Genomic DNA, 26393 nt, shown 5'->3' on the forward strand with positions numbered 1-26393 from the left:
AGGAAGGAATGTCGCTATCTGTTTTATGACCAGTACCTGGAGCACTAAGCCACAAAGGCTACACTCCCAAGCCTGGGCCCAAAAGCCTCGAATTTTGTTTTTACTTTGCTATACTTTTTTAATACTTCTTCACCTGCACAGAGCATCCAGTTGTCGAGACCGCACAGAGCCTCCTGGTTGTCTGTCTTGGTGCTCTGACTGCTGCTTCTTATGTTCTAGAACACACTTGGAATCATTAACCTGCTAACTACGGCATTCCAGATGAGCATGACAGCATTTCATACCATATAAGAGGTGGTCAGAAATTCCAACAGCCTTGTCCTCATACTGATGGGAAAACTAAGCCTTCAGAGGTTACAATGTGTTCAGCAGTGGGGACTCTAGGACAGCTGGCTATGTAAGCCAGTGGCCTTACCCGGTAGCTTAAAGGTTGCTAAGTTAGGTATCTTACACCTCTAGGCCCACTGGAAGGCTGACGTTAAACATTTACCCGTGCACTGCTGTCCCAAGGTCACATTGCCACAAACAGCAAGAATGAGGCTTTTTTGACCTTTTGGGTGTTTGTAAGTTGCAGTACAGGCATTTGAACCCTTCCTCAAAAAGGCTCTCTCACTCCTCCCCTGGAAACAGACATTCAAACTCACCTCCCCCGGGGGCCTCTAGCATTCTCATCCACACTGGGAGATGAAAGCATGAGCCAGCGTTCACAGGCGCCAACTGCAGTGTCAGGCAAGTTGCAGTTTCTAAAGCCGCTCTCTAGTCCTGGCTCCTCCCAGACCTGAAGTTCAGCCTGATCAGGCTTTCAGTATGACGTAAGTTTGCAGGGTGTGGCCCTTGCAAGCAAAGGCAAACACACATAACCCATACCTGCCACCTTGCAAGGCATCCAGGTGACAGACAGCATTAAACCCTGGTGACTTGTTCGTTCTCTTATTTTACTGGTAAGGGCTCGTCGCTGCTCAATGGAAGGGAAGCGGCTAGCTCCTGAACAAAGCACACGTGGGGTCAGAGGCAGAAACGGTGAATAAACACCTCGGTGGAACCTCCTTCATGGGCAAATCTAACTGCCTACAAGCAGTGTGAACCCATTCTGACTTGGTGTGCCTGCTGAAGCAGTGTAAACCCATTCTGACTGTGTGCTATGGTCAGCTCCAGCTGGTCCTTCGAGGTAGGCAGAACTTCCTGGGCAGAGGAGAAAGACACCTCAAGAGTGGGATAGCTCATGTCTGGGTGGGCACATTAGGAAATCAGGTTTGGCTGGAGGACAGTGTAAGCGAGGCCAACGGAGGTGTGTAAGGCAGGGAATGAGGTGGCCCCGTGTCTCTGAAGAACAAACTTAGGAACCTAGAAGTTAAATAAGGTCCTTATTTGGATCTTGAGATGAGGGCTTCTATGAGTGTGGTCTGGTCCTCTATGGAGCATCAGTTCACACCGCAAATGAAGTGGGAGCTCCCGGGCTCCGATGTGGGAATGTGGTGAGAACTGGGAGGTGTTTGCCCAAGGGGTACTGGTTAGACGTGTTGGCGCCATTCCTAGCTCTGTTCCTCTTAAGGCTGTGACTATGAACACCCGGCTTCTTGTCTTTGAGCCTCGGTTTCCTCCTCGGCACAATCTTACCTTATCACTCAGGAGAGCTTGTAAGTGGAACGAACCCCGGGGTTCAGTGCCTTGCCTGACAGAAGAGTGTTTGAGAAATAAGCAGGAGCCATGGTTGTCTCTGGGTGTTTCAGTGGGAAAGTTCAAGTTGGGTCACAGTTTAAGGCCCTTGGTTGTAGAATGTCCATGCACACCACCCCGAGCCACTTATGTTGAGTTAGGTTGTATGGTCTTTTGAATTTCAGGGATGGGTGCCTGCCTCTTGTCAGAACTGTCTATATCACCCGAGGATTCTCCCAGCTCCGAATCACCATTTCAGCATTCCAGGGTGCTGAGGCAGGAGTTCTCACTAAAAAAACCCTTTTAGTGAGACACACTTGGCTATCGTACAACACATCCATTAAAGTGTGCAATTTGATAGTCCTTGGTATAGCTGCTGAGTTCTGCAGTGATCACCACTGTCTAATTTGTGTGTGCGCACATTCACATTCAAGTGTGTGTGTGTAGCTGTGACATGTGCATTCTTAAGTGTCATTATGGAAGCAAAGGATAATCTTGGGTATCATTCATTCCTTAGGCATCACCCACAATTCTTTACAATCAGGGCCTCTCATAGGTACGGAATGGGCCACATAGGCTAGGCTGACTTGCCAGGGAGCTCCCAGATACCCTCCCATCTCTGTCACCACAGTGCTGGGCTTATAAGCATGTCCCACCACACCCAGATTTTATGCTAAGTGGACTCACCATTTGCAAGGTGAGCAACTCACCGGCTGAGCTATCTGCCAGCCCCCACCACAGTCTGATTTTGAAACATTTTTCATTACCTCCAAAAGAAACCCTGCGCCCATAAGCTGCCATGCCTCCCTCTGCTCAGTCCTGGACTCTGTAGACTCCAGAGACTTACTGTCTATAGATTTCAAACAAAGCAACTGGTTTGGTTAGTACCGGTTAGCGTCTGACCCTCCACATTTGCATGGTAATGAGGATCCACTGCGCACACAGAGACAGGAATCCCCTAGCGTCTACCTCCCACCAGAAGAATGCGCAAAACCCTCCCCATCAACACAACTTCTGTGTCCTACGTCATTGCCAGCGCCTCTCAGAAAGGAGGCCGAGAACAAGCCAGATATAAGAAATTTGAACAAGAGCTGTCACACCCAGTCTACGCCTCACGCTGGGGTTTCTGCAAACACAACTTTTCTGGAGGGACGATAACATGGGCCGTTTACCTTTGGGTCAGCCACCAAAGGTAAAAGACAAAACCAAAACCAAAAACCAAAACACTAGGTTGTGATTAGTCGGTAGGTGATTGGTTGCTTACAAAACTCAGGTGCTAGGAGGGGTTTAGGACACATTTTTGAAAATCAAAGCAGTTGTATCTTGAAATAACATACTGAATGATGGTGTGTGTGTGTGTGTGCATGGGGATATGTGGAGATGTGTATGAGTGTTTGTGGGCAGGTGGTATAGAGGTCAGAGACTGACTCAGTTCAGGTGTCATTACCCAGGAGCTGCTAACCTTGATTTCTGAGGGAATCATGGGCTCACTGTATCTTTCGGTGAGGAATTTGTGGCAATGTGGGAGTTTTAAGTCTTTAAGTCTCTAGCTGAAGCAGTAGGTGGATAGAGACTTACACCAGCTCTGGTTCAGCCCTCTGGCCAGAGGCACATAAAACAGAGCTCTCTACGGGGAGCAGCTAGAGGGATGCTGAAGCACATGTCTTCTGAGCAGGTCAGGGGGATGTGGAACAGCCAGCTGGGATGGCCAAAAAGAGTCCTGAGCCACACAGCTGTCAGCTCCAAACTGAGCTGCCGTTCCTGTAAGGTCAACACACTGCTTAATCAAACATTTACACATAGAGATGGTCTAGAGTCATCACAATGCTCCTCTCGGGATCAAGAACCCAGCAGGTAAAAGCTGTCAGGGAGATCCTACCATTGAAATGTAGGACACATTGGCCACAGGAAGCCAACTCCTGTGAGCCTGTGCTATCTTGGGGTTACAGGATTACAAGTGTTGTTTTGCTTGAGACAAAGTACAGTCAGTGAGGAAATGGGTGAGCCGAGGAGGGCCCTTCCCTGGACATAACTCCACTTGGCTCCTTCCAATGACTAGAAGCCACTCTTGGGCTCAGGCTGCAAAGTCCTGGTTCCTTTTGAATCCTGTTGTATGTCACAAGAGAGCTTCCAAAGTTAAGACAGGAGTGATGACAGACACACCCTGACCCCAAGGAAGGACCAAGCTTTTTCTGATGCCGGAGAGGTCCTGCTACTAACCTCTCAGACATTCCTGGGGGAAGGGAAGGACTCTCTCCAGAGCTTCAAAGTTTTTAATTTTTTTTTTTTTATAGAAAGGCCTTGCTATATCAAAAAACAAGTGCTAGACAGATGTGATGCCCAAGACGGGAAGGGAAGAGCCGGGCCATGGCTGGGTGATATTCTGCATGACTGAGCAGCCATGCCCCGCTTAGGACAGTGATACATCAGAGATCCAGAAATCTTGCTGAAGTTTTAATAGTTCCAAGTGAAAAGCCACGTATTTAATAAAAATGTGCCCACTAGCCCTGAGACAGGAATACCCAGGGTAGATCTACGCTTGTCCACAGAAGAACCACACGTGTCTAGTTGTGTTTCTCCAGGCAGAGCCTACACTTCATGGATTCTAATGCATCAACATGATAGAGACCCTCAATAATCCTTTATCCAAGGCTGCACATCTCTTCATCCTTCAGAGCTCAGTCAGCCACAACCACCTAACAGAGTCAACCCTGCCCTGCCACTGTGTATTAGTTTAACTGTGCTCAGATGAACTGTGCCACACTGTTACTTATGACAGAAAGGGAGTGCTTTCCCGTCAAGCCTATATTTTATTTGCATCTGCATCTAGGTCAGTTTTCTCACATAGGGTTTGGTAAACAATTTCCCCAACAAGTCTAAACACTGAACATCTCCGACCCATGGACCCACACACAGTCACAGTGCCCATTCACGCACTGGCTCACTCAATGTCCAGTGGTAATTACTCGGGAGTAGATACAGTGTTGCAGATGCAAACTGAATCAACCACCAAGGCAGTTCCCTCTTTAAGAGGTTGACAGAACCCTAAAGGTTCATCTTCTCTGCTCCCTGTCCCATAAAGCCCCTTTCTCTTTCTTCAGTACAAAATTCTTTGTTTCTCTGAGTCCCTACACAACACCTCTGTCTTCCACCGTTGAGGTTTTACCAGCCTCCCTCCCAACACTAACAACTTACTAAAGGTAAGAGCATCTCAGAGTTTCCATGGTACCCACAAACTGTGTGTCAGGTGGTGCACAGTGATAATCCCAGCACTTGGGAGACTAAGGCAGGAAGGTCAGAGTTCAAGGTCATTTTTCTGAGGGTTTCTGAGGTCAGCCTGAGTTACAAGAGACCTCAAAATAGACAGCAAATGAACATACTGCCACCGCCCCCCCCCCAAAAAAAAACCCCAACAGGAAACAGACTTCAATAAAATTGATTTGATCAAGGTCATTACTGGAATCAAACTGCTGTGGTTCAAGCCTAGGCTGGGTCCTCTAGGTTAGCAAGAGCAGGGGGGCACATGCTCAGACCTACAGCCCAACAGATTCCATTCCTGCTATCAGACCCAATTCTCTTGACCCCTGACTGGCTACTGAGATGGGAACCTATGAAGAGGAGACACCCATCTAATGTGTCCACCATCTGTGGGGCCTTCTCTCTTCCCAGGGACCCAGAACCCCTGTTGTTTTTCTGGGGGTTTCTCAAATCTCTTTCCCATTTTCCATTGGGCATTCCAGTGGGGAATAGCCCTGCTGTTCTTGATATCCATCCACTTGTTCTTAGTCTCTCATAGTGTTTTAAATACGGAGCAGCAGAAAGAATGGAAAGGCAAAGGATACAGATGCCTCGGGTATAGACAGGATTTAGCAGCAAGGAACAAAACGCCCACGCTTTTAAAGTAATGTATTTCAGCTCTCCAAAGACTAAACAGAGAGTTGCAGCGTTGGAGAGCCAAACACCGAATGTATTGTCTTTTACCCAAGAGCTCCAGAAAACTCCATCAACCCAGGAAGCATAGTCCCCAAACAGTAAATGATACCTGGAGAACAAGGCACCTGTGCATATTGTACACACCTGGATCACACCTGGAGAACAGGTCACCTGCACATTATCTGTTCACACTTGTATCGTGGCAGAAACCAATGCCTCCTTCCTTCAGTTACAATGAGCTCCAACACACCTCACAAAAACTACCTCACAATGCAATGGGAAGCTGGCCTACTGTCAGCTGCCATGCCAATAACTTCCACTCACTCTGTGCACACCCAGGATCAGGAAATGACAGCAGTTTCTTGGCTGCAAAGAGGTCACAGGAGGCTGGCTCTATTATGAAACAGGGCTTTGCTCTACACAGCAGAGCCTCAGGCCAGCAGATGTCTCTTACTTTGTCTTTGTCACTTGGTCATTGAGCAAGATGAGGTTTTTCGGGGGAGTGGAGACATTAGTGATATAAAAACGAGGAGCCACCTGCAGGTGGACCATCCACACGAGGTCAAAGTGTAGTCCCTGGACCAGGACCATCAGGACCTGAACAGAGTCAGGCTCTGTGCTAGATCTAGGGGATCAGAAATTCTGGGATAAGGGATTTAGAACTCTGGATTTCACAAGCTCCCCCACCCCTGCTTCCCATCCCAGGAGGCTCTGCTTGCTAAAGTCTGAGGCCCCAACCCTAGACCACAGTTTCTCTGTAGGTGGCTTTTTGCTTTTTTGGTTTTGGTTGGTGGTGTTTCTAGCATCTTCCTTGATAAGCCTAAATTATTCAAACAAGTCAGCCAGCTTGATTACAGTGGGACTCAGACTCACTCCTGTTGCCCCTGGGCACAGTGGACCATAACAATATTAATCATGTCAGGACCTTAGCAACCTGAGTCATGTCACTCTGTGTGAAACCATGTTTCAAAGAGATCATGAACAACAAATATTCACTCTCTCCATGATTAACAAAATTTGCCCTTGAGTTCGAAGCTCCTGCCAGTGAGGGATCAACATTCCTGTGGGCCTGCATCGCCCACAGCTCCACACACAATGCAATGGGAAGCTGGCCTGCTGTCAGCTGCCATGCACCCAGACCAGCCCAACCACAATGGGAAGCATTCCATGCCACTGGGATCAGTGAAACTTCTGGAAAATTCTCTGGCTCTTTAATGCTGGCTTTGGAAAATGGTCAGGGTTTCGACTTTGACACTGTCACGGGCCCCTCCTTCTCAGCCTACACTGAACTGTGACTGTGGCGCAGAGAAGCCACACCTCAAAGTCCATGCCAAGGCATGTCTCATGGTAGGGTGACCCCCCCAACCCCCCACCTGCAGGTCCTTTCTTCAAGAAGTTGGAAAATTCACCTTGTTCATTCTCTCTCTCCCTCTCTCTCTCTCTCTCTCTCTCTCTCTCTCTCTCTCTCTGTGTGTGTGTGTGTATGTGTGCGCGCGTGTGTGTGTGTGGTTGTGTCAGTCAGAAGGTAACCTTGGGTCATGTTCACATACCATACATCTTGTGGGGGTTTGTTGTTGTTTCTAAGAAAAATTCTCTCATTTGCCCAAAACTTGCCAAACAGGCTTGCTTGGGAGGCCCAGGGATCTACCTGTTTCTTCCCACCCAGGACTGGAATTGTGAGTGTGCCACCAGGCTCAGCTTTGTTTTACATGGGTGTTTGAGACTGAATTCAGGTCCTTACTAAACTGAGCCATCTCCCCAGACCAGCCTGTTGGCCTTTAATGAGGATTTTGGTGACACAACAGTTTTGTCAACCTGCCTTGTTACTTGGAAAGGATAAGAGCCACTTCCCAAAGTTTGGGAGCAGTTAAGGGTAGGGTGGGCCAACCCCTAGCACAGATGTCCACTCTCTGAGGAGTCTTGACTTTATCAAATGCCGCTTTCCTGTCCCTTTCCTCTAGTGTACGCACCTGTGCGGCTGAAGTCTGGCTCTGGCCGGATTCACTTTTCTAGATTTTTATTTTTTACATCTCAGTGAGCTGGTAGCACAGGCAGGTATCTGTTATGATTTTTTTCTATGTGACCTTCCTTCCCTCAGCTGTGGGAGCTACACACTGCAGACAGCTCTTGTGGGGTGAAGACGGGGGCCACCGGAGCCACACTGGTGTGAGTAGCACCTCTGTTTGTAACAGTAAGAACGATTCACACCTGTGGGGTTTTTGTTTTTTTCTGTATTGAGTGGAATGTTATGTCAAAAACCTGAGCTTCCCCAAGCTGAAAAGCTCACAACTGAGTTGAGTGAATAAGTCATCCATCAAGACCATTGATTGTGAAATCATGGTAGCCTGTGGTGTTCCTTTAAGTTAATAACTCCCTTTTAGACCTTAGGTGTTCCCTGAAAAACCTGGGGGTTAAGAGAAATGACACACACCTATAATCTTAGCACTCGAGATACTGAGGCAAGGGGAATTATGAGTTTGAAGCTAGCCTGGGCTGCGTTTCCAGACCCTGCCTCGAGCTAAAGGTAAAACCAAACCAAGACACAAAACACAACAGCAGCAGCAGCAACAACAAAATCAGCTTTTTAAGTTGAGGTGAAAAAAGTGACCAAGTCATGCACAGGGTGGGGGTAGGGTCACAGACTCAGCTCCAGCCCAGGGATCTTGAACACTCACCCCTTAACAGGAAGGGTTCTTAACTGAGAAAGATGGCCTTGTAAGATGACCCTGTGGTCTTCAGGCACATGTGGAATCCTTACACAATACTCAAATAGCCACAGTTACAGCAGTGGGTTTGAGTGGCATTGGGCAGTGTGCTCCCTGGGGAGGGACAGGTGTCAGTGGCCAATGGGATCCAAGGGGAAAGTAGCCACCACCCCAGGCAGCAACACCTCCTAACTCTCCAGGCTGTTTACAAGTTCATCTTTGAAATCAACCCATGCTTGAGGAGAGCAAAGTGTGTGCCCAGGCCACAGAGGTGACAAATGTCTGGCTTCTCTGCTGTTGACTTAGGTGTGGAGAGTCATCTGGGAAGAGATCATGAAGGGATGGGCCTCTGAGAAGCTTTAACTGGAAGCAGGACTTTTTCTGATAATGCAAAGAAAAAGGACACTTGTATTTCTCATGGGGCAGCATGGCTCAGGTTGGAGGTGACATCCTCTCACATAAGACTGCAAATGGAAGAGAGGTGGTAGCAAGCACGGGTTTGGGAGTCAGGTGGGGAGAAAGTTGGGGGGAAACCTCAGATCTTCTCTCTTCTGGCTAAGCAGTCTCTCACATGTGCTCCGACTCCTATGACCCCCTCCCTCCCTTACCCCAGCTGTGGAGTGGGGACACCCTGAAAGGCTAAAGGCTTCCATTTACACATGTTCGATCGCAGATTTAATGGTAACATTACAAATGAGATCAAACAAGATGGCCATTGGTTTACATGGGGCTGGGGAGAAACCTGTATAGACAAGCAGGGAGTTTTGAACTTTACCTGGTTATATAGGGTTTCAGCTGGGAATGGGATGACTAAAAGAGTTGCTGATGCCGGCGGGCTTGTAGGTCACATTTGAGACACAGGACACCTCCAGCACTGCCAGGAGCAAAAGATGTGGCTTGTAGATATGTCAGGCCCTGGAGGATGCTGAACACAGCAGCTATGACCAGCAAGGTGTAGTGTCAGCTTTTCACAGACACCTCCAAAGGAAGGAAAGACCCAGTTCTAAAATCTTCTTAAAGAGCGTGACACCCCAGGATAGCTATGAGTGCAGCCTAACACAGAATCATGAACTTATGCGTGAGATTTGTTGTTTGTTTGGTAGTACAATGATGGAGTTCTCAAGTCAGAATTTTGTAGATACAGTATCTTTTATAATGCCATTGGGCACACTTGCACTTGTAAGCTGACCATGAACTCTCAGCGTCTACCTTCTGGACCACACATTTCTAATCATATACCAGTGCCTTATCCTAGATAGCGGTTCAGGGCTTACTAAAACCTCTCTCTCTCTCTCTCTCTCTCTCTCTCTCTCCCACTCCTATTACTCTATTTCTTCTCCCCCAATCTTTCCCAACTCCTATCCAGGTCTAACCTAGGTGAGTTGCCAAGTATGACTGGCTGCATTCCCCCCTCCAGCCCCTGCAAATCCCTGTGTCAAATGCCTAACCCTCAGGACCTTAGAATATGGTCTCTATTTAGAGACAGACTTTACTTAGGCAATCAGATTAAAAGGGTGGAGGGGCACTGTCATCATTCACCAGTGTGCTTATAGAAAGTGGGAAAGACGAGACAGGTGCTCAGCGTGAATGACACAGGTTTGGAGGCAGAGATGCTATGATGATTCTACAAGCAAAGGAGTGGGTGACAAAGAGGGCTGGCCGAACAGCAGCAGCTCAGGCAGATGCACAGACTCTTTCTTCCCTGGGGGACTCATCCAGAAGGAACCAGCGCTGTAGAAATCTTCATTGTGGACTTGCATCTTCCAGAACTAAGACAACACCTTCCTGTTGTTTAAACCACCAAGTCTGTTCTGTTAGGGACTCCCAGAAAGACTGTGTGACTTGTCTATCCCTCTCTTTTTTTTTTTTTTCCAACACATCCCTGGCCAGGTTCCATCCATCCTCATGTGGGCTTCTCTCAAATCTCACATTTTATTTCCACTCTCATTTGTCACATATTCGGACCTCCCCAGTCTCCAAAGACCCAGATTAAAAGCCCTCTGCTCCAAGATGGTCCATCAGCATACCCTGAAGTCAAACCAAGATGGCCGATCAGCATACCCTGAGGTCAAACCAAGATGGCCGATCAGCATACCCTGAGGTCAAACCAAGATGGCCGATCAGCATACCCTGAGGTCAAACCTCAGGTGAGATGCTTCTTTCACGCACCTACTTCCTCTCAGTCACGTGTGAGCCTGTTTGGCTTCAACAGTAGACGGCCAAGAGACAAGGAAGCCACTGTGCCCTGTAAGTTCACGGGGTCTCCCCAGCCCAGAAAAGAGCATGCGGGGTACCTACGTGATGATATGGAGGAGTTTCCTGGAGGCGTGTGGACTTCGTGAGTCCTAAGGGGAAATGAAGGAAGGACCTCTGCAGCCACACCTGCTGCTGAGAACACACAGTCCATTTTCAGCAACTGAAATGAGCCAGGAAGTAGAGCCACCCCCACTCCACCCCCATTATCTAGAACATGTGTCTGTGCCAAAGCTCTCTGTGGTGGAGGCTCAGCTGGCGTCCTATAAGGAGTCTGTACGCATCTCACTCACTACTGGAGAGACTCCATTTACCTAAACCTGAAAGACAACCCAGCCCAAGGGATCCTAGAGTCCCCTTGTTCCTTTTTTTTTTTTTTTTTTAACTTTTTTTTGTTTTGTTTTGTTTGTTTTTTTTTTGTTTTGTTTAGTTTTGTTTTGTTTTTCGAGATGGGGTTTCTCTGTATATCCCTGGCTGTCCTGGAATTCACTGTATAGACCAGGCTGGCCTTGAACTCAGAAATCTGCCTGCCTCTGCCTCCCAAGTGCTGGGATTAAAGGCGTGCGCCACCACGCCCGGCGTCCCCTTGTTCCTAACTGGGCAATTTTGCCACAACCCACCTCATGCCCCTGGAGTTACACCTAGCAATGTCTGGAGACATTTTCAGCTACCACAAGTGAAAGGGCAATGCCGCCAATGTCCAGTAGGGGAGAGTCCAGGAGTGAGCCCAGCTAAATATCTTGTAATACACAGGACAGAACCACAAAGGAGGAGCTGACTGCGTGGTAAGGAAAGCAGCTAAGAGATCTTACTGTAGAGACATCATCTCTCCCCCCCACCCCCCCGTGTGTGTGTGTGTGTGTGTGTGTGTGTGTGAGTGTGAGTGACTTGAGCACACTCTCCTAATTTTCAAATGTCAGGTAGAGAACAGACAACAGACATCCCTCCCTTGTAGAAGTATGAGCATTGAGACCTCTGTTGTTGCAGGAAACAAAACAAAACAAAACATAGAAGAAGCCCGAGTCTAAAACTCCATTTACCTGGCTATTACCTGGCTAGGTCACTTTTGTGGCTGAATTCTTTATTCTTTCTTTCACAGGGTCACATAGGTTCCAAGCCATAATCCCCTTTATTATTTAAATGAGATATGTTTATAACTTTACCTCTGGGATTTACTTATCCCTGCCCCCCCCAAGCAAACACACAAACAAACACACAAACAAGAAAGAAACAGATTAGTTTAGAAACTGTGCCAGAACACGTATCGGTTAGCCAATTACAGCTTTTAAATAAGTACAGTGGGTCCCCGGGGTACAGGCTGGCAAGTGTGTGTCATCTTCAAGAAGACAGATATTGACGGATGAACCCCCAGAACCCTTCCGGTGCATCTTCGTTAGAGGGTGCAGCAAGGATAAGGAGCCCTTGAACACCTCAGGGAAGCAACCACTTCATCAAGATTCTGAGATCGATTAGTGTCTGTGAGTGCAGGAGAATGGGTGTCTGGTCTGGAGAACAAAGATGAGGAAGGTCAAAGGATGTGAGCTGCAGAGGGTCTGCCGCAGGGCCGGCCATGCTGGCTGAGCGTGGACCTTCTCTGCAGCCTACATCAGGCTCAAGCAGAGAGGCAGGGGAAATGACTTACAAAGCAGTGTGTGCAACTGTAGGTAACACAGCAGGGAGCCGGAGGCCTGCCTTGCTCTGTGGCATGGACATCAATCAAGGTGCTGTGAGCCTGCTAGGGGGTCCCCATCAGTTTTAGGGGGCAGATGTGGTAGCAGAAACATTCCAGAGGCAAAAAAGGCACAGGTTTCCTGGCGGCTCTGATAGATACTAACCTGCTTCCTCTGTCAGAGCATCTCCATGGGACAGATGCTAAACCAGGTGCTGAGATGTTAAAAGATGGACATATTGGAACAACTCGCCCTCCGCGCTGGGCTGTGGGAATGACAGTTCTTCTATCTGCACACGTTATGTCATGTGGTCCAAGTATTAGCTGTGTGGCCTTGAGCCACTTCCTTACCCTTTCTGATCCCCCAGCTTGATCATCTCTGGGCTCCCAGTGCCCATTTCACTTTACGAACTAAAGAGGCTCCTTCGCTTCTTTTCCTGGAATTCTTGTATAAACCACCCAAAGGAATCCTGCTTTCCTCTATTGTGGGCTGCCGGTCGTGTAGTCAGAGCTAGGAAGCAGCACCACGAACTGACATAGACCTTAAAATAAAAAAGAACAGCCTCTAATCACTGGCTGAGGACTAAGATAACCCTAGCATGCGGTCTCCTGGGAGCCTGCCCAGAGTGTTCCAGCTAGAGAGTGCCCAAGCATGGACGTACGCAATCTAAGCGAGGCTTAGGAAAGATGCCATTTGAACACTCCCGATCTGTGATCTATACCACGTACCAGAAGAGGTCTGGGTTGCCACAAGCTCCACAAGAACAAAGTGGGCCAGTTGGCTTTTGAAATCACCACCACTCATAAATAAATCACATACATTGGGATACAAACTCAAATCCATTAGCAACAGAAAATTGGGCCATGTTATTCTGGTCGGGTGGAAGGTGTCCCAGCTTCCAAGTGTCTGTCTGGATTTGCACCGGGAGGTCCCCCAAGTAAAGGAGACATCACCAGAAAGCATTCTTATTCGTAACCATCTCACTGTCTATTCACAGAAAGAGCAGAGCAAAAGCAGGTGAGCATCAAAGATTCTCCAGCTGCGGATGAAGGGAGTGGTCCCTTGGTCCTGCCTGGGGTACAGCCTCCCCACTGCCAAAGCAGACACAATGCTCAACCCGTCAGCACAGTAAAACCAAGCTGAAATTCCAGCCACAACCCAAGTGGGGCACACAGAAAGTAGAAATAGAGAAGGCATTGAGGTGGTTCAAGACAGGGTGGAAGAGCAGCTATGTCTTGTGTTGGCGGAGAAAAAAGAAATGTCCCACAGGAGAAGCCATTAACAGTCACAAGCCTGCCAGAGTGCTCCTTTACGTCAGAAAAAGATGACCATCGGATGGTCCTCTGGCAGCTCTTATAGGATCACCTCTAACTTGTGAGTCTAATTCCACTCCAGAAGGGTCTAGAAAGACAAACGCCAACCCTTGAAAATGGAGATAGAAGACTGAGAGAGTACCAGCCAAAAGCTTCCTTCCCCTGTCCCTGACTGTGTTTGTTAACATTTTGCTTTAAAAATACTAGGCTAGTCATATATTACTTGAATGACCAAAAGCAAGCAACTGAGGTGTTATTTTACATTTCCCAAACAAATAGGTTAAACCAGAATTCAATGTTCAAAGGCTTATCTTAATCTCAGGGCCACGCCTAATAGGTAAACAATATACACCTGTGCGGGCCACGCCCACCCTCTTTTCACTGCCTGTGTGTAGCTGCCGCTTAGGGCATCCATTAGGAAAGTGTTGGGAGGACTGACTAAAGCTAATAACGAGCCCTTCCCAACACCCAGGGGCTCCTCAGCCACACCAGCTAGGTTTGGGCTTGTCTCAACACAGCCCCGCCCAGGTATAAGGACCCTTTTTCTGGCAGATCTTAACGATCTCATTGATAGACGGAGGGAGAGAATGGAAGATAGGGTGGGCGGTGGAAGGCAAGTCTCAACCCCAAATCAGAAATCCACTGGCAATTAATCAAAAACTATGCACACCCTGAGCTCAGCTGTGCTATACTGCGATGGGCTGAGATTTGGAAGCTCGGTTCCGCATAAACCCAGACTTTGTCCTACAGAGATTTTTTTTTTTCACCCCGAACACGTCTGCTCCGATTTCAAAAGATCATTGCTGGTAAGGTGCCCCAGCCCCGCGGGGCCATTGCAAGTTCTACAAGCATGCAGGGTGATCGATATTTAGAAATACCTTTTTCTTTCACCATGGCAACCGGGTCCTTGGCTGAGGGCACCGAAAGCAACAGGAATGAACTCTAGGCGTGCACGCAGACCGATGGCCTCTGCGGAGGCTGCGAGGAGACGCCCCCGGCACCCACACTCCAAGACCGGGCAGCCTCGCGAAGTCCCGCCCCCGCCGCGGCTCCCACGCCCGCCCGCCCGCCCGCCCGCACGGCGGCCGCGCCCTGCTCCCGGACGCTGTCTTCTGGCTGAAACCACTAGCTCCAGCTGCTGCGGTAGCAAATGCAAAATTCCAGCGCCCTAATCTCCGGTCACTGACACCACCTTGCATTCCTGACGCCCGGGAAAATGTTCCTGAGCCCTGAGCCCTGGCCCCCCTCCCAGGGCCTGATAAATGATTGCTGGAGGAGGAAGGAGGCCAAGCCACAGACTGCCAGGGACTGTTCCCATAAGTAAACTCGTCAATTGTTAGCTTGTTAGTGTCCTATGACAGCTGCTTTCAATCCTGATTACAGCCTCTTTCAGGCAAACTGAGTAAGTAAAATTGGCCTTAATAGAAAAATTTTGCCAAGGTTCCTCCAAGTTCATTTTCCTCTGAATAATGCCATTTGATTGCACACACACACACACACACACACACACAACCATTTTTATTTGTGAATGAGGGTTGGGGCAGGAGAAAGGAAGAGGGCCTTTCAGGACCCGATTCCTTATCCGGGATCAGAATTTAAATCTGACTTATCCAGTTGGGGAAGATTCTAGCTTCTGCTTTCCCTCTGCTGCCTCAGCATATTCCTCTTAAACCGCGTGGTTGTGTTGTGTGAGGGAGGAACCCTAGTCACGATTAAGGAGCAAACAGTATCCGCTGCTACTGCTCCATCCAGGACTGGCCTGACCTGACTGACTAGCAGGAGGGTAGCATATGCTGAGAGGGCAGCTCCTGGCTTTGGCTTTCTGACCTAGCAGGTCACAGGCAGGTCTGCCAGCAGAGGACTTCCTGGTTCACAAAGCTGCACCTGTCTCCCAGATGCAGCCTCACACACCCATTGTATACATCCACCAGTGGGGGAGAGATACAGAGAAGCAAGAGACAAGAAGACATTGTACCGCTCAGGGAGATGAGCAGATGGTCAGCCAACACATCTTTCAGAACCAGAATGCACAGCCAGTATTAGACGGTATTTACTGCAAATATTTTAACGTGTTGGGTCTAAGAGAGCCAGGGGAACAGAAAGGAATGGAGCAGACCAACCTGCCTCAGCTTTGACTCAGAGCGTGCCGCCGGCTGAAATAAATTGGTGGGGCTGGGGAGAAGGAAGAGAAACACCCATTTCTTCACCGTTGTCATCTTGGGCAGGTCTTGCCCGCTCGCTTTCTGGTGTGTAAAAGTAGCAGCTGTGGCATTCCTACATCTGTGACTCAGGCTTTACTATTGATAGCTTGACTGTCTCCGTCTGTCCCCTGCAGCTTCTGTGTCGTCTTCTCTATGACACCCTTCACCCACACGATGCCTGCCTGGTGCGGCCCCACTGGGGCTGGGTCATGCTTTTCCCATGCCAGTGCGCAGATGGATATAGCTTCCATTCATACCCACATGCCAAGCAAGAGAAGGGCACCAACCACAGTGCAGAGGGTTGCCCCATTCAAGAGCATCCCAGGAGACAAGTCCTTTGCGTTCCCTCATTTCATGGTTAAATCTGCACTTGTCTTCTTTCCTTGCCCTAATCACCCTCAGCCGTTAAAGAGATGTTGACAAGTAAAATCAGCTGCAGAGAGCTGGAATTAGCTTCATCGATGAGCAGAGCAGGTGAGCGCATTCTGTTACGCTTGGTGTGCAAATAGATCAGTGTTGCACTTAAGCCTGGCTCTCCAAGGATCTTGTGTTATTCAGCTGAAAGCTGAAGGCTAGCCAGGCTGAAGACCTGGCTTCTAATCCCCAGCGCAGCACAACAAATAAATAAGAAATAAGGCCGAGCGACTGACATCTCTCCCCACACCCCTACCCTTTCCCCCTGCCGGACATCACAGCGAATTCTTTTGATTTCCAGCTCCAGCCCTGTCATTCACAGATGCACGTGATACTGTAAATGTCATTAGTTCCACCACTTTTTAACTCTACGTGACAGTTTTTCTGAACAAACCTGTGCACCTCTGGGGATAAACTGCACAGAGTCTAGAAAGGCCCCAGGAGCCGAGGATCAGCTGGTATCTATTCATGTTCAGAAATGCTTTCTCTACAGGAAAATACTACACAGTGGCACACACACACACACACACACACACCAGTGTTTTCCATGGAAAGAATTTGTCCCGCAGTCAGAGTGGATGAGTCACTAGCAGTTAGCTGCTAAATAACAGTCCTGTGGCAGAAGTCCCCTGACAATCACACACTGCTGCCTTAGTGTAAAAGCATCTATTCTGTTCTCTCAAGACAACCAGAGGCTGCTGCTCAAGTTATTTTTGTCTACTCTGCCTCAGGACTAGAGGCTTCAAAAACAGAAGCGAATAGAGATATCTGCTATTTACACTGAAAGCTGGGGAGGAGGGGGAGGACAAAAGCAAGGGGAGAGGTGGGGGAGGGGGACAAGCCAGGGGGAGAGCGGGGTAAGTATGGGGGGGGGATAAAGTCTATATAGTTCATGAGAAAGATTCTTTTATTCAGTTTTCTAAAGATGATTTTCAGTGAAATTAGCTCAGCTCCCTTGGACAAGACACGCTCACGGTGCGGCACCATGCCGGTTCACTCTCAACCCTCCACCTGACGGCTACTTTTTTACCTGCTGGCAAAATGAAGTCAAGATCGTCTATCATGTGACCATATTGCTGGAGAGAAAAGGCTTTCCCCACCACTCTGGGTAAAAAGTGCAGCATCCGTCACTGAATAGAAATGCTTACTCAGAGGGAAATGTGAGCACGGGAAACAGGCCCCGTGGAAGGCCCTCTTCACAGCAGAGCTACAGGCACCTGTAATGCAGGAATTCCAGGATCCGTTCAAGGCTCTATGACCTTAAGGTGTCCAGGTAACATCTCCACACCTCTTGATATCCTCTCTAGCAGAATCCAGTAGAAACAAATGCACACACACATGCACACATACACACACATGCACACACGCATGCACACATGCATGCACACACCAGCGAACAAGTCTCTTATTCCCTTCCTACTTTATGCTTACATCTGCTAACCCCACTTCTTGCTGGCGGGACACTGGCTCCTGTCAGGTGTCACACAGACAGCACAGAATGAAGATGTCCAGATAGATAACCTGTTGCTACTAGGAAGGCATATTGGGCCCAAACAGTTCTGAGTCCCAGCTGGGACGTCAGGATAGGAGGTGAACACAGGCTGGCTGGAGGTGAACACAGGCCTGCTGGGAAGGGTGGAGCACAAATGACATTTCCCAGCAGAGGTCATGGGACAGAAGGTATCGAGTAACCGACTGCTTGTAGTCTTGTGGGCGGCAGAGGAAGCGTGAGCTTAGGTGGGTGGGGCATCACAGGGGGGCTGACCGCGTATGCCATGCTATGCAGAGGCTGGACTTTGGAGGTAATGTAGCTAGAATCTCAACTCTAAGCTACTTCTTAATTCTGAAATTGAGCTCTACGGTCTTTGGCTGTATCTCAAATCCCCCTGTGACCTGTGTTCGACTCTGTGTTTAATGTATTTCCCATGTTTAGCAGAATGTCTGATATGGACTAGATGTCCAGGAAGTGTCTGGGTTTGTTTGTTTACTTAAAAATCTCTCTGATAATAGAAGTGGAAGGATCACTTTACACAACACACATGCAACGGTTTTTTTTTTTTGTTTTGTTTTGTTTTGTTTTGTTTTTAAAGCACAGTTCATTTGGGAGTCTTACGTTTCTGGAATGATGGCTTCATGTCCATAATGAAGCTATGTGTTTGGAGGCATGAAGATTTATCATTTACTTCCACCCCCAAGTATGTTCTGCAGATCTGTCAGGGATAGCCATGCAGACACCCGACCTTCACTGCTGTCGTCTGATGACTCAGGTTCCATGCGGATGAGGCCTGAGCTGCAGACATCTCCTCGGTGACTGATGATCCTGAGCCCCGCCAGCTGGCTCACAAAATGGGAAGACGGCATAAAATTTGCAAACCACTATGCGGGCGGTGCCATACCTGAAGGATAATCTTTACACTCTCCACTGGTCAAGATAATGATCTGTGTGACAGCTACCACACCTTAAGGACAATGACCAAAAGCAGCAAGCAACTACAAATGCCCCCTGCAGTCTGGGACAAATTCCTCCCCATCTGGCTCCTTGGGTCCTGCTAACTCTAGAGTACACAACAGACAACTCCCTCTTAGGATTACCCACCCAATGCCTAGCCAAGCCCTTTTCCTCAAGTCCTTAAAGGAGAAGGATTCAGACACTTGCTTCCAGGGTTTCCCTGTGGTCCTCAAGAGCCAGGTCCGAGTTTGGATCAAAGCAAGAGGATATAGCTCAAGAAAATGCCAAACAGTTGTTGCAGTTTATAAAAAGGTCACTATAAACAATCCACTGAGCATACAAATGGCTGAGTAAACAAAATCAGTCATCTTTCTGCAATCTATTCCTGGAGTCTGAGACACTTTTCTGATAGTCTCACAGACTTCAGCCTAATTTCAGGTGCGTGAGACATTCACACATACGGAAACAGCTCTGACTGACTTGCACAGGAGCAGTGTGAGAAGCAGGCTACTATCAGCCTTCTCATTTTCTCTCACGTCTGCCAGGTGTACATTCAGGGTTTGAGCTACAGATCAACTGCTTTATCAGGCAGGACTGCAGTGCCTTCATAGCAAGGCTCCCTGCCCTCTGGTAGTAACTGCCACCAAGGTTCGGACTCCACTCTGGCACATCGACTCTAGTGTTTATTTTTGCAAAAGATTCTGAGCTCTCTTGGGAAGGAGTTCACACGTTATGGCTTCTGTAGGCAGGCAATAATGACATTATGTTGGAATGCAACATTTGATGAAAACTAAGTACTTTAGTCAATGGTCCCTTGATGTAATAAATACCTGAAAGTATTTCCCTTGTGAGAAATAAGGTTTACTGTGAGCAGGTTTTAGTCCACAGGCAGTAGGCTCCGTCGCTCTCAGACCTGTGGTGGGGAGCACATGACATCTCTGGGCTGTGAATTCACAGAAGAGACGGGGTCTCCATGACCAGGAAACCTCCCTCTAGGCTCTACCTTGACTGTTTCTGCCTTTTCAGCACCAACATGAAACCTTGAACTTGGGAGCCTCAGATATATTCCAGATCCAAGTACCTCTAAATTCTAAATAAATATTCGTTAAAAAGCAGACTGAAAAAAAAATCCAGCTTTTAATTGACTTTTAACTTGAAAAGGAAATCCATTCTTTTAATGAAAACTAGCTGTGACAGTTACTTGCAAGTATTCGCCAAGATCCAAATGGACAATGACCTTGAAGGGAAAGCAAGCTTCAGGGGACACACTCAGCGAAGTCACTTTGTAAAGTCTCCCCGTGCCTTCCTCGCTTACCCTTTGCCACAGATGACAGGATGCCAACCATGTGTCAGCCACCATTCCAGCCTGGTTCCTGTCACCACCTCATATGGTCCTCATCACAAATGGATATAGTACAGGTTAGGACACTGTGTATGACCTAAGAGTCAGGTTGGTCCAAGTTCAAAGTCACAGACTCTGCCTTTGGGTATCTGTGTCTTCCATTCTATGGAGGTTGTGATAGCCCCTCTTTCTTATTCCCAGTCTACACATTGTACCCACATACACATACACATGAGACACACAAACACAAATCTATGTAAGTGCTTGTGTGCACACATAAACACACATAGTCACACATATAATCACAGAGGCATGAATACATGTCCATACAAGTAAACATATGCACAAACACACACACACACACACACACACACGGCAAGCAGAGAGAGAGAGAGACATGAAAAGACAGATTCATGGGGCTGGAGAGATGGCTCAGCAGTTAAGAGCACTGACTGCTCTTCCAGAGGTCATGAGTTCAATCCCCAGCAACCATATGGTGGCTCACAACCGTCTGTAACGGGGATCCGATGCCCTCTTCTGGGGTGTCCGAAGACAGCGACGGTGTACTCATATACATAAAATAAATAAATAAGTCTTAAAAAAAAAGACGGATCCATGTAAGTGCTTGTGTGCACACACCACACATGTATTCTCACACATGTGTACACACATATTGACACACATACATTCACTCAAGTGCGCACACACACACACACACACATACACATATGCACATTACACATACAGAGGCAAAACACTCCAAGCAAGTATCTGAACACATACACATACTCCCCACAGAGAGACAGGTAAGCACACATGTCCATGCAACCCCGCCCACCCATGCTCACATGCCTGTTAACTTCTGGTACTGTTACAGAGGACCTGAAGCAATGGAAATGAAGCCACATCTTGCCTTGTGTGTGTGTTAAGTAATCTCTCTCCTGACAATTTATGCTTCATCTGATATCAGACTTTATGTGTTGGGATCTATAAGGCAAGAGCATCATGACCTTGTTCTTCCGGATACAGCCTCAATGGGCAGTAAAAGTCCATATCCAGATCCACCTGTCTTTGCTTATGCTGTTCAATCATTATCTCTGTCTAATTCTCAGGAAATTGTGTTTTGGGGTTTACATGAAGAGTTAAAACTCTTTTATTGGTTACAGAATATTGCAAGATACAAACACCCTGCATTTCTCACCCTCGCCCTCGATTGGCCTCTCTGGTTACCCCACTGCCCTGGCACTTCCCAGAAAACACACTTTTTCTCTTTCTCCTGGGACATTTCAGTCAACACCCAAGGGACAAGCCAAGTCAAATGAGCCGCACGAATAGCCATCACTCCCTTCGTGACCACAGGAGGAATAGTTTCCGAAGGGACTGTGTCGCCCACACACCACGCTGTGAAAATCTGCAATTTGTATGACTAAGGAGGCATCGATGAAGACTAAAGTCATGGAGCACACTTGTCCAGGACTGGTGACACAATTGCACAGAAACGGTCCCACCCTCCTGCCTGGCCTGTGACCAGCAGCAATGTTACTAAGCCACACTGGCCACACAGGAAGCCTACTCAGACACAGGCTGGGCTTGAATTCCATGTATGCCACGCTCAGTGACCTTGGGCACATTGTTTTCCCTCTGTGGGATTCAGCAATCACATCTGTGAATGGTAGTAACACATTCCAGTGGTGAGGTCGCAGGAAGGACAGAGCCAGCTTCCTGGGTGTGCGACCTGTGGGAGGTGGGGTCACAGGGACACCTGTAATGACATAGTCTTTCAATTTACACCGTGTAAGTGAAGTCCAAAGGGACCAGGGAGCACACGGGCCTGGCCGTGGCCCCTGAGCACAGAAGTCAAGGCATCTTGGTGCATGAGACTTCAAGAGTACAAGGTTTGTCCTCTCCATGGCTGGGCACGCACTCCAGCCAAGTCCTTTTCTGTGAATGTAATAAGAAGACAAGAGGGACCCCGTTGCTTCCTTTTCACCCATACAGTCTTCCCAGGTAAGTCACTCTGAAAATGGTGGCACTGAAGCTTCTGGCCTCAGAATGACTCAGGAGCACTGAAGAAAGAGTGGACAATGGGTGGGGGTGGGAAATGAGATATGTAAATGACTTCTCTGTCTGTGCCTAAGAAGTAGGAAGTAGAAAGTACTTTAGGAACAGCTGGGAGATAGCATTGGGGAGAGGAAATTTGGAGGGCAAATTGATAAATTGCCACTTGAGTAAGTGTGCAAAGGGAAAAGAAGGGGCCACATGGGTGTGTGTGGACAGTTACCCCAGACAGAGTGTGGACACAGATGTGTGGACACAGATACCCCAGACAGAGTGGGATCGAAGGCCCCAGGTAAGCGCTTTCCTGGGAAGTCAAAGCATAAGAAAGCTGGTAGGATCTGTATGTGCGCGTGTATGTGTGTGCGCATGTGTGTGAGTGTGTGTGTGCGTGTATGTACATTGTGTGTGCGTGCGTGTGTGAGCGCATGTGTGTATGTGTATGACTCTGTGTGTGTGTGTACGTGTGTGTATGTCTGTGCATATGTGTGTGTGTATGCTTATGTCTGTGTGTGTGTACGTGTGTGTCTGTGCATGTGTGTGTATGTGTATGACTCTGTATGTGTGTGTACGTATGTGTATGTCTGTGTATGTCTGTGTGTATGTGTGTGCGCATGTGTGTATGTATATGCGTATGTCTCTGTGTGTGTATGTACGTGTGTGTATGTGTGTGTGCATGTGTGTATGTGTATGCATATGTCTGTGTGTGTGTACGTGTGTATATGTCTGTGCATGTGTGTGTATGTGTGTGTGCATGTGTGTATTTATATGCGTATGTCTTTGTGTGTGTGTACATGTGTGTATGTCTGTGCATGTGTGTATGTGTGTGCATGTGTGTATGTGTATGCGTATGTCTGTGTGTATGTGTAAGTATGTGTATGTGTGTGCGCATGTGTGTATGTGTATGCATATGCGTATGTTTGTGCGTGTGTGTACATGTGTGTATGTCTGTGCATGTGTGTGTACATATGTGTGTATGTCTGTGCATGTGTGTGTGTATGAGTGCAGGCATGTGTGTGTGCGTGTGTGTACATCTCTGTGTGTATATGTGTGTGTGTGTGTGTGTGTGTGTGGTGAAAAGTGGAAGGGCTGTTGCTAGGTCCTTGGTGTTTCCTTCTGAGCTGGGAAACCACTTAAGATTCTAAGCACAGAGCCCAGGATCTGGCTGCAGTGGCCAGAGGGAAGAGAAGAGCACAAAGGTGCAGGGAACTGAATTAGGGCACTAAGTAAATAAATTAACAAACAAATAGACAAACAAATAAAATCTCCAGGCTGAGAAGACGGCACAGCACAAAATTATGAGAGGAAGGAAAGAGACTGTAGGAGTTAAAAAACGAATTCTAAGGACCAAGAGAACTTCAACATTAAGAAACGGACAAAAGAGATGCCAATAAGGTACTGAATTCCGAGGAGAGAAAAGTCTGAGACGATTTCAGTGAATGAAGAAGAGAGAGTCCAAAACACTTGAGAAAACAATAAAATAAGATAAAACTTAAAACTTACTCCACAAGGTCAAACAAACCAAAACAAGCTAAGGAGAAGGTTAGATACAACATGTCTGAGCAAACACAGATCTGAACTTGCAAAGTAAACAGTAGACATGTAATATTTTAACAAAATTTTATATAGTAAATTAGTCCAGGTCTAAGACTAAGCTTTGGATTCCAGAAGTGTTATTCTCCAGACATTCAGTCAGGGATAAAAACAAGTAACCAAAAAGCAAAATCCTCGCCATCTACAGAGAGAGATGTGTGTGCTATAACCTTAGACTCCCAGCAGTACCAGTGTGTGAAGGACAAAGGGCCTGCACTGAACAGCCCTGATGGAAGGGAATAGCGTATCCAAAGAACCTTACACTCAGCCAAAGCTTTTCAGACATAAAAGCAATGGCAGACCCCAAATACACACACAAACACACACACACATACACACACACACACACACCCTGGTCAGCGCTGGGGATCTACATCAAACATAAAATTAGGTCTGACCAGAAACAGGCTTGTACAGGTCTCAGTATGTACCCAGGTTCCCAGGGGTGGGTGTTAAAGAAAGTCCAGTGGAAAGAAGAGGGGTAGGACATTCTCACAGACTGCTTATCTAGAGCCACCTGGAAGAAAAGGCAATCTAAGTTATCCATATTTTTATGCCAAAAAGAAAAAAGAAAAAAAAAAACTCATGTTGATCCACTGACCACTTTCAAGGAGTTTCTGAGTTAGATCATATATAATTATATATATTGCATATAGATCAATGGGACAATGCCCCGAAGAGACCAAATATGTTCACCAAACAGAACCTGTTTTTTCTCAAGCAAATCAATGATTTTTTTTTTTTTTGGTAATTTTATTGTGCAAACATAGTGGAATTTATAAGCACGCATACTGGGCTTAAGAGCTACCTCCTTAATATATGTAAATGAGTAAGGAGAACTAACTAGGATAATTGGGGTCAGAACCAGCAAGGTCCTGATAAATAAATATGCCCCTACGTGTCTTCCCAGGATGTGGTCACGTGTTAGGGAAAGACAAGGATTTGTAACACCAAGCTTCAGAGCCGTGAGCTGTTTATAATGAGATTCCAAGTGTTTACCTGTATAGGAACTCTCTTTTAAATGCTTAAACAGCTTTGTGTGGCTGCAGGTTAACTAGGGATTACTAGTGCTCTGTGTCAAACACCACGCCACTGTATTTCTGGAAGAGCTGCCCTATAAAGCCGTTTTCTTCCCTTCGTTCCTGCAAACCCCAGGAAGGCAGAGAACACTTTGCTTATGTGTTTGATTTATTGAAGTTTGGGGGGAAAACTCAGACAGAAAGAGAAATGCTTTTGAATGTAAATTATTTTCTTGGATTGAGATCTGAAAAACGCATTTGGTCTTTCTTGAATAAAATATCAGGGCTCTGAGAACCTTTGCTGGATATAAATTTCTGCACAGAAGAAAGAAAAAATCAACTAACGGACAAAGGTAGTGCTGAGCCACAAAACCTATAATGGAAAGCTAATTGGATAAAACTCTGAAAGAAATGAAAGGCTGTTGACTCATTCATTATGCTAATAAACACTACATTTTCTGAGTTTACGGCACAAAGCATTTCCCCCACGAGGCTGGAAATGGCCTGTGGACCCAAGAGACAGAAACTGAGCCTTCCCTGGGATTACTTTCTCATGCTGCAAACAGCAACGTTCCTAACACATTTTTAAAGCGATATGGAGTGAAATTTGAATCCCAGACACCGAGAACGTGCTCCGCAGGTTTGCAGAGGAAATGTTTGCCTTAGAGAAGATAAGGCAACCCTTCAAGTGTTAGGTGAGTGTTTCCAGCCACAGAAGAGCCTCAAACGGCGGCTGGACTTGACGTCTTTCTCCAACAGCTGTTACTTGTAGAAATGGAACTGAAAGAAATGAAAGGCTGTTGACTCATTCATTATGCTAATAAACACTACATTTTCTGAGTTTAGGGCACAAAGCATTTCCCCCACGAGGCTGGAAATGGCCTGTGGACCCAAGAGACGCCTGCTTTTTTTTTTTTGTTTGTTTGTTTGTTTGTGGGGGGGCTTTTAATAAGGGATTTAATAAAAAAAAACGTGTTAGGCACAGTTGCTCACATCCTTGTTAAACTCCTAATTTACACTGGGCAGCTGAACTGTGGTCTGTTAAGTTCAGTTGCAGTATTAGTGAATACATTACCATCACGCTGTATTTCCATTGAGGATAATACAGGACCAAGTGGTGACCTTGATAACCCGGCAGCTACTTATCCAGTATCCACTGTCCCTGTGGTGCTGACTGATGTCTACCAAGTGACTGCAGAGGTTGCCTGTCCCCTTTAAGGACAAGTCGGGCCTGTCACATGGATAAGATGAACACATCCAGCCACCACACACTAGAATCACATCAGCACTTCAAAGAATAGACAGATATGGACGAGAACTGAGAATTCCCCAGAACATTCTAGTGATATAAAAAATAAATGACCTTATACACTCTCCGGGTCAGGACAGAGAGAGGGAAAGAGCCCCAGTTATCTGACCTTTCTCTCAAAAACTTCCTTTCTTCCTTTACAGGTCACATGCTATGTCATGGGAAGTCTTCTCCTTCATGCAGGATGCATGCAAACCCTTAGGACTGTGCCTAATGTTTACTTTTCTGGATACTGTGAGTCAGAACTGTCTTGTATTTTATTGATGAGTTTCAACGGCCGTTGATAGCTATCAAACTGGATGATTAGAGACTTCTAAAGAACAAGCAAAGGGCTACCAGAGGGCATTTGCAGAGCAAGTCAAGAAACCAGCTAAACGATGCCACAGAGGAAAACCCCAGCTTCCTTTGCATAGAATGTTACAGACAATTGACAAATGACATGCTGTAGTGCCGTGAACTGCCTTAAACAGTAAGATATCAC

The 26393-nt window shown here is 47.2% G+C and overlaps 1 protein-coding gene across 23 annotated transcripts in view; it reads right to left on the reverse strand.

The window, feature by feature from the left end:
* The window catches only part of Ablim1 (actin binding LIM protein 1), a 281810-nt gene that overhangs the window by 149002 nt on the left and 106415 nt on the right, over positions 1-26393 (reverse strand). For 3 of the 23 annotated variants that reach the window (XM_021152388.2, XM_029472691.1, XM_029472683.1), the window contains exon 1: positions 14409-14566. The exons of 16 other annotated variants lie outside the window; for them this stretch is intronic. In XM_021152388.2, coding sequence (XP_021008047.1) covers positions 14409-14424 — 16 coding nt within the window. In that variant the 5' untranslated portion in view covers positions 14425-14566. Of the gene's footprint in view, positions 1-644; positions 930-12382; positions 12759-14408; positions 14567-15650; positions 15963-16785; positions 16796-20066; positions 20086-26393 lie in introns of those variants that run through there. 4 more of the 23 variants (XM_029472700.1, XM_029472697.1, XM_029472698.1 and 1 more) reach the window with 4 other exon arrangements.

This window comes from Mus caroli, chromosome 19, assembly GCF_900094665.2.
Source record: "Mus caroli chromosome 19, CAROLI_EIJ_v1.1, whole genome shotgun sequence".
NCBI classification, from domain to species: domain Eukaryota; kingdom Metazoa; phylum Chordata; class Mammalia; order Rodentia; family Muridae; genus Mus; species Mus caroli.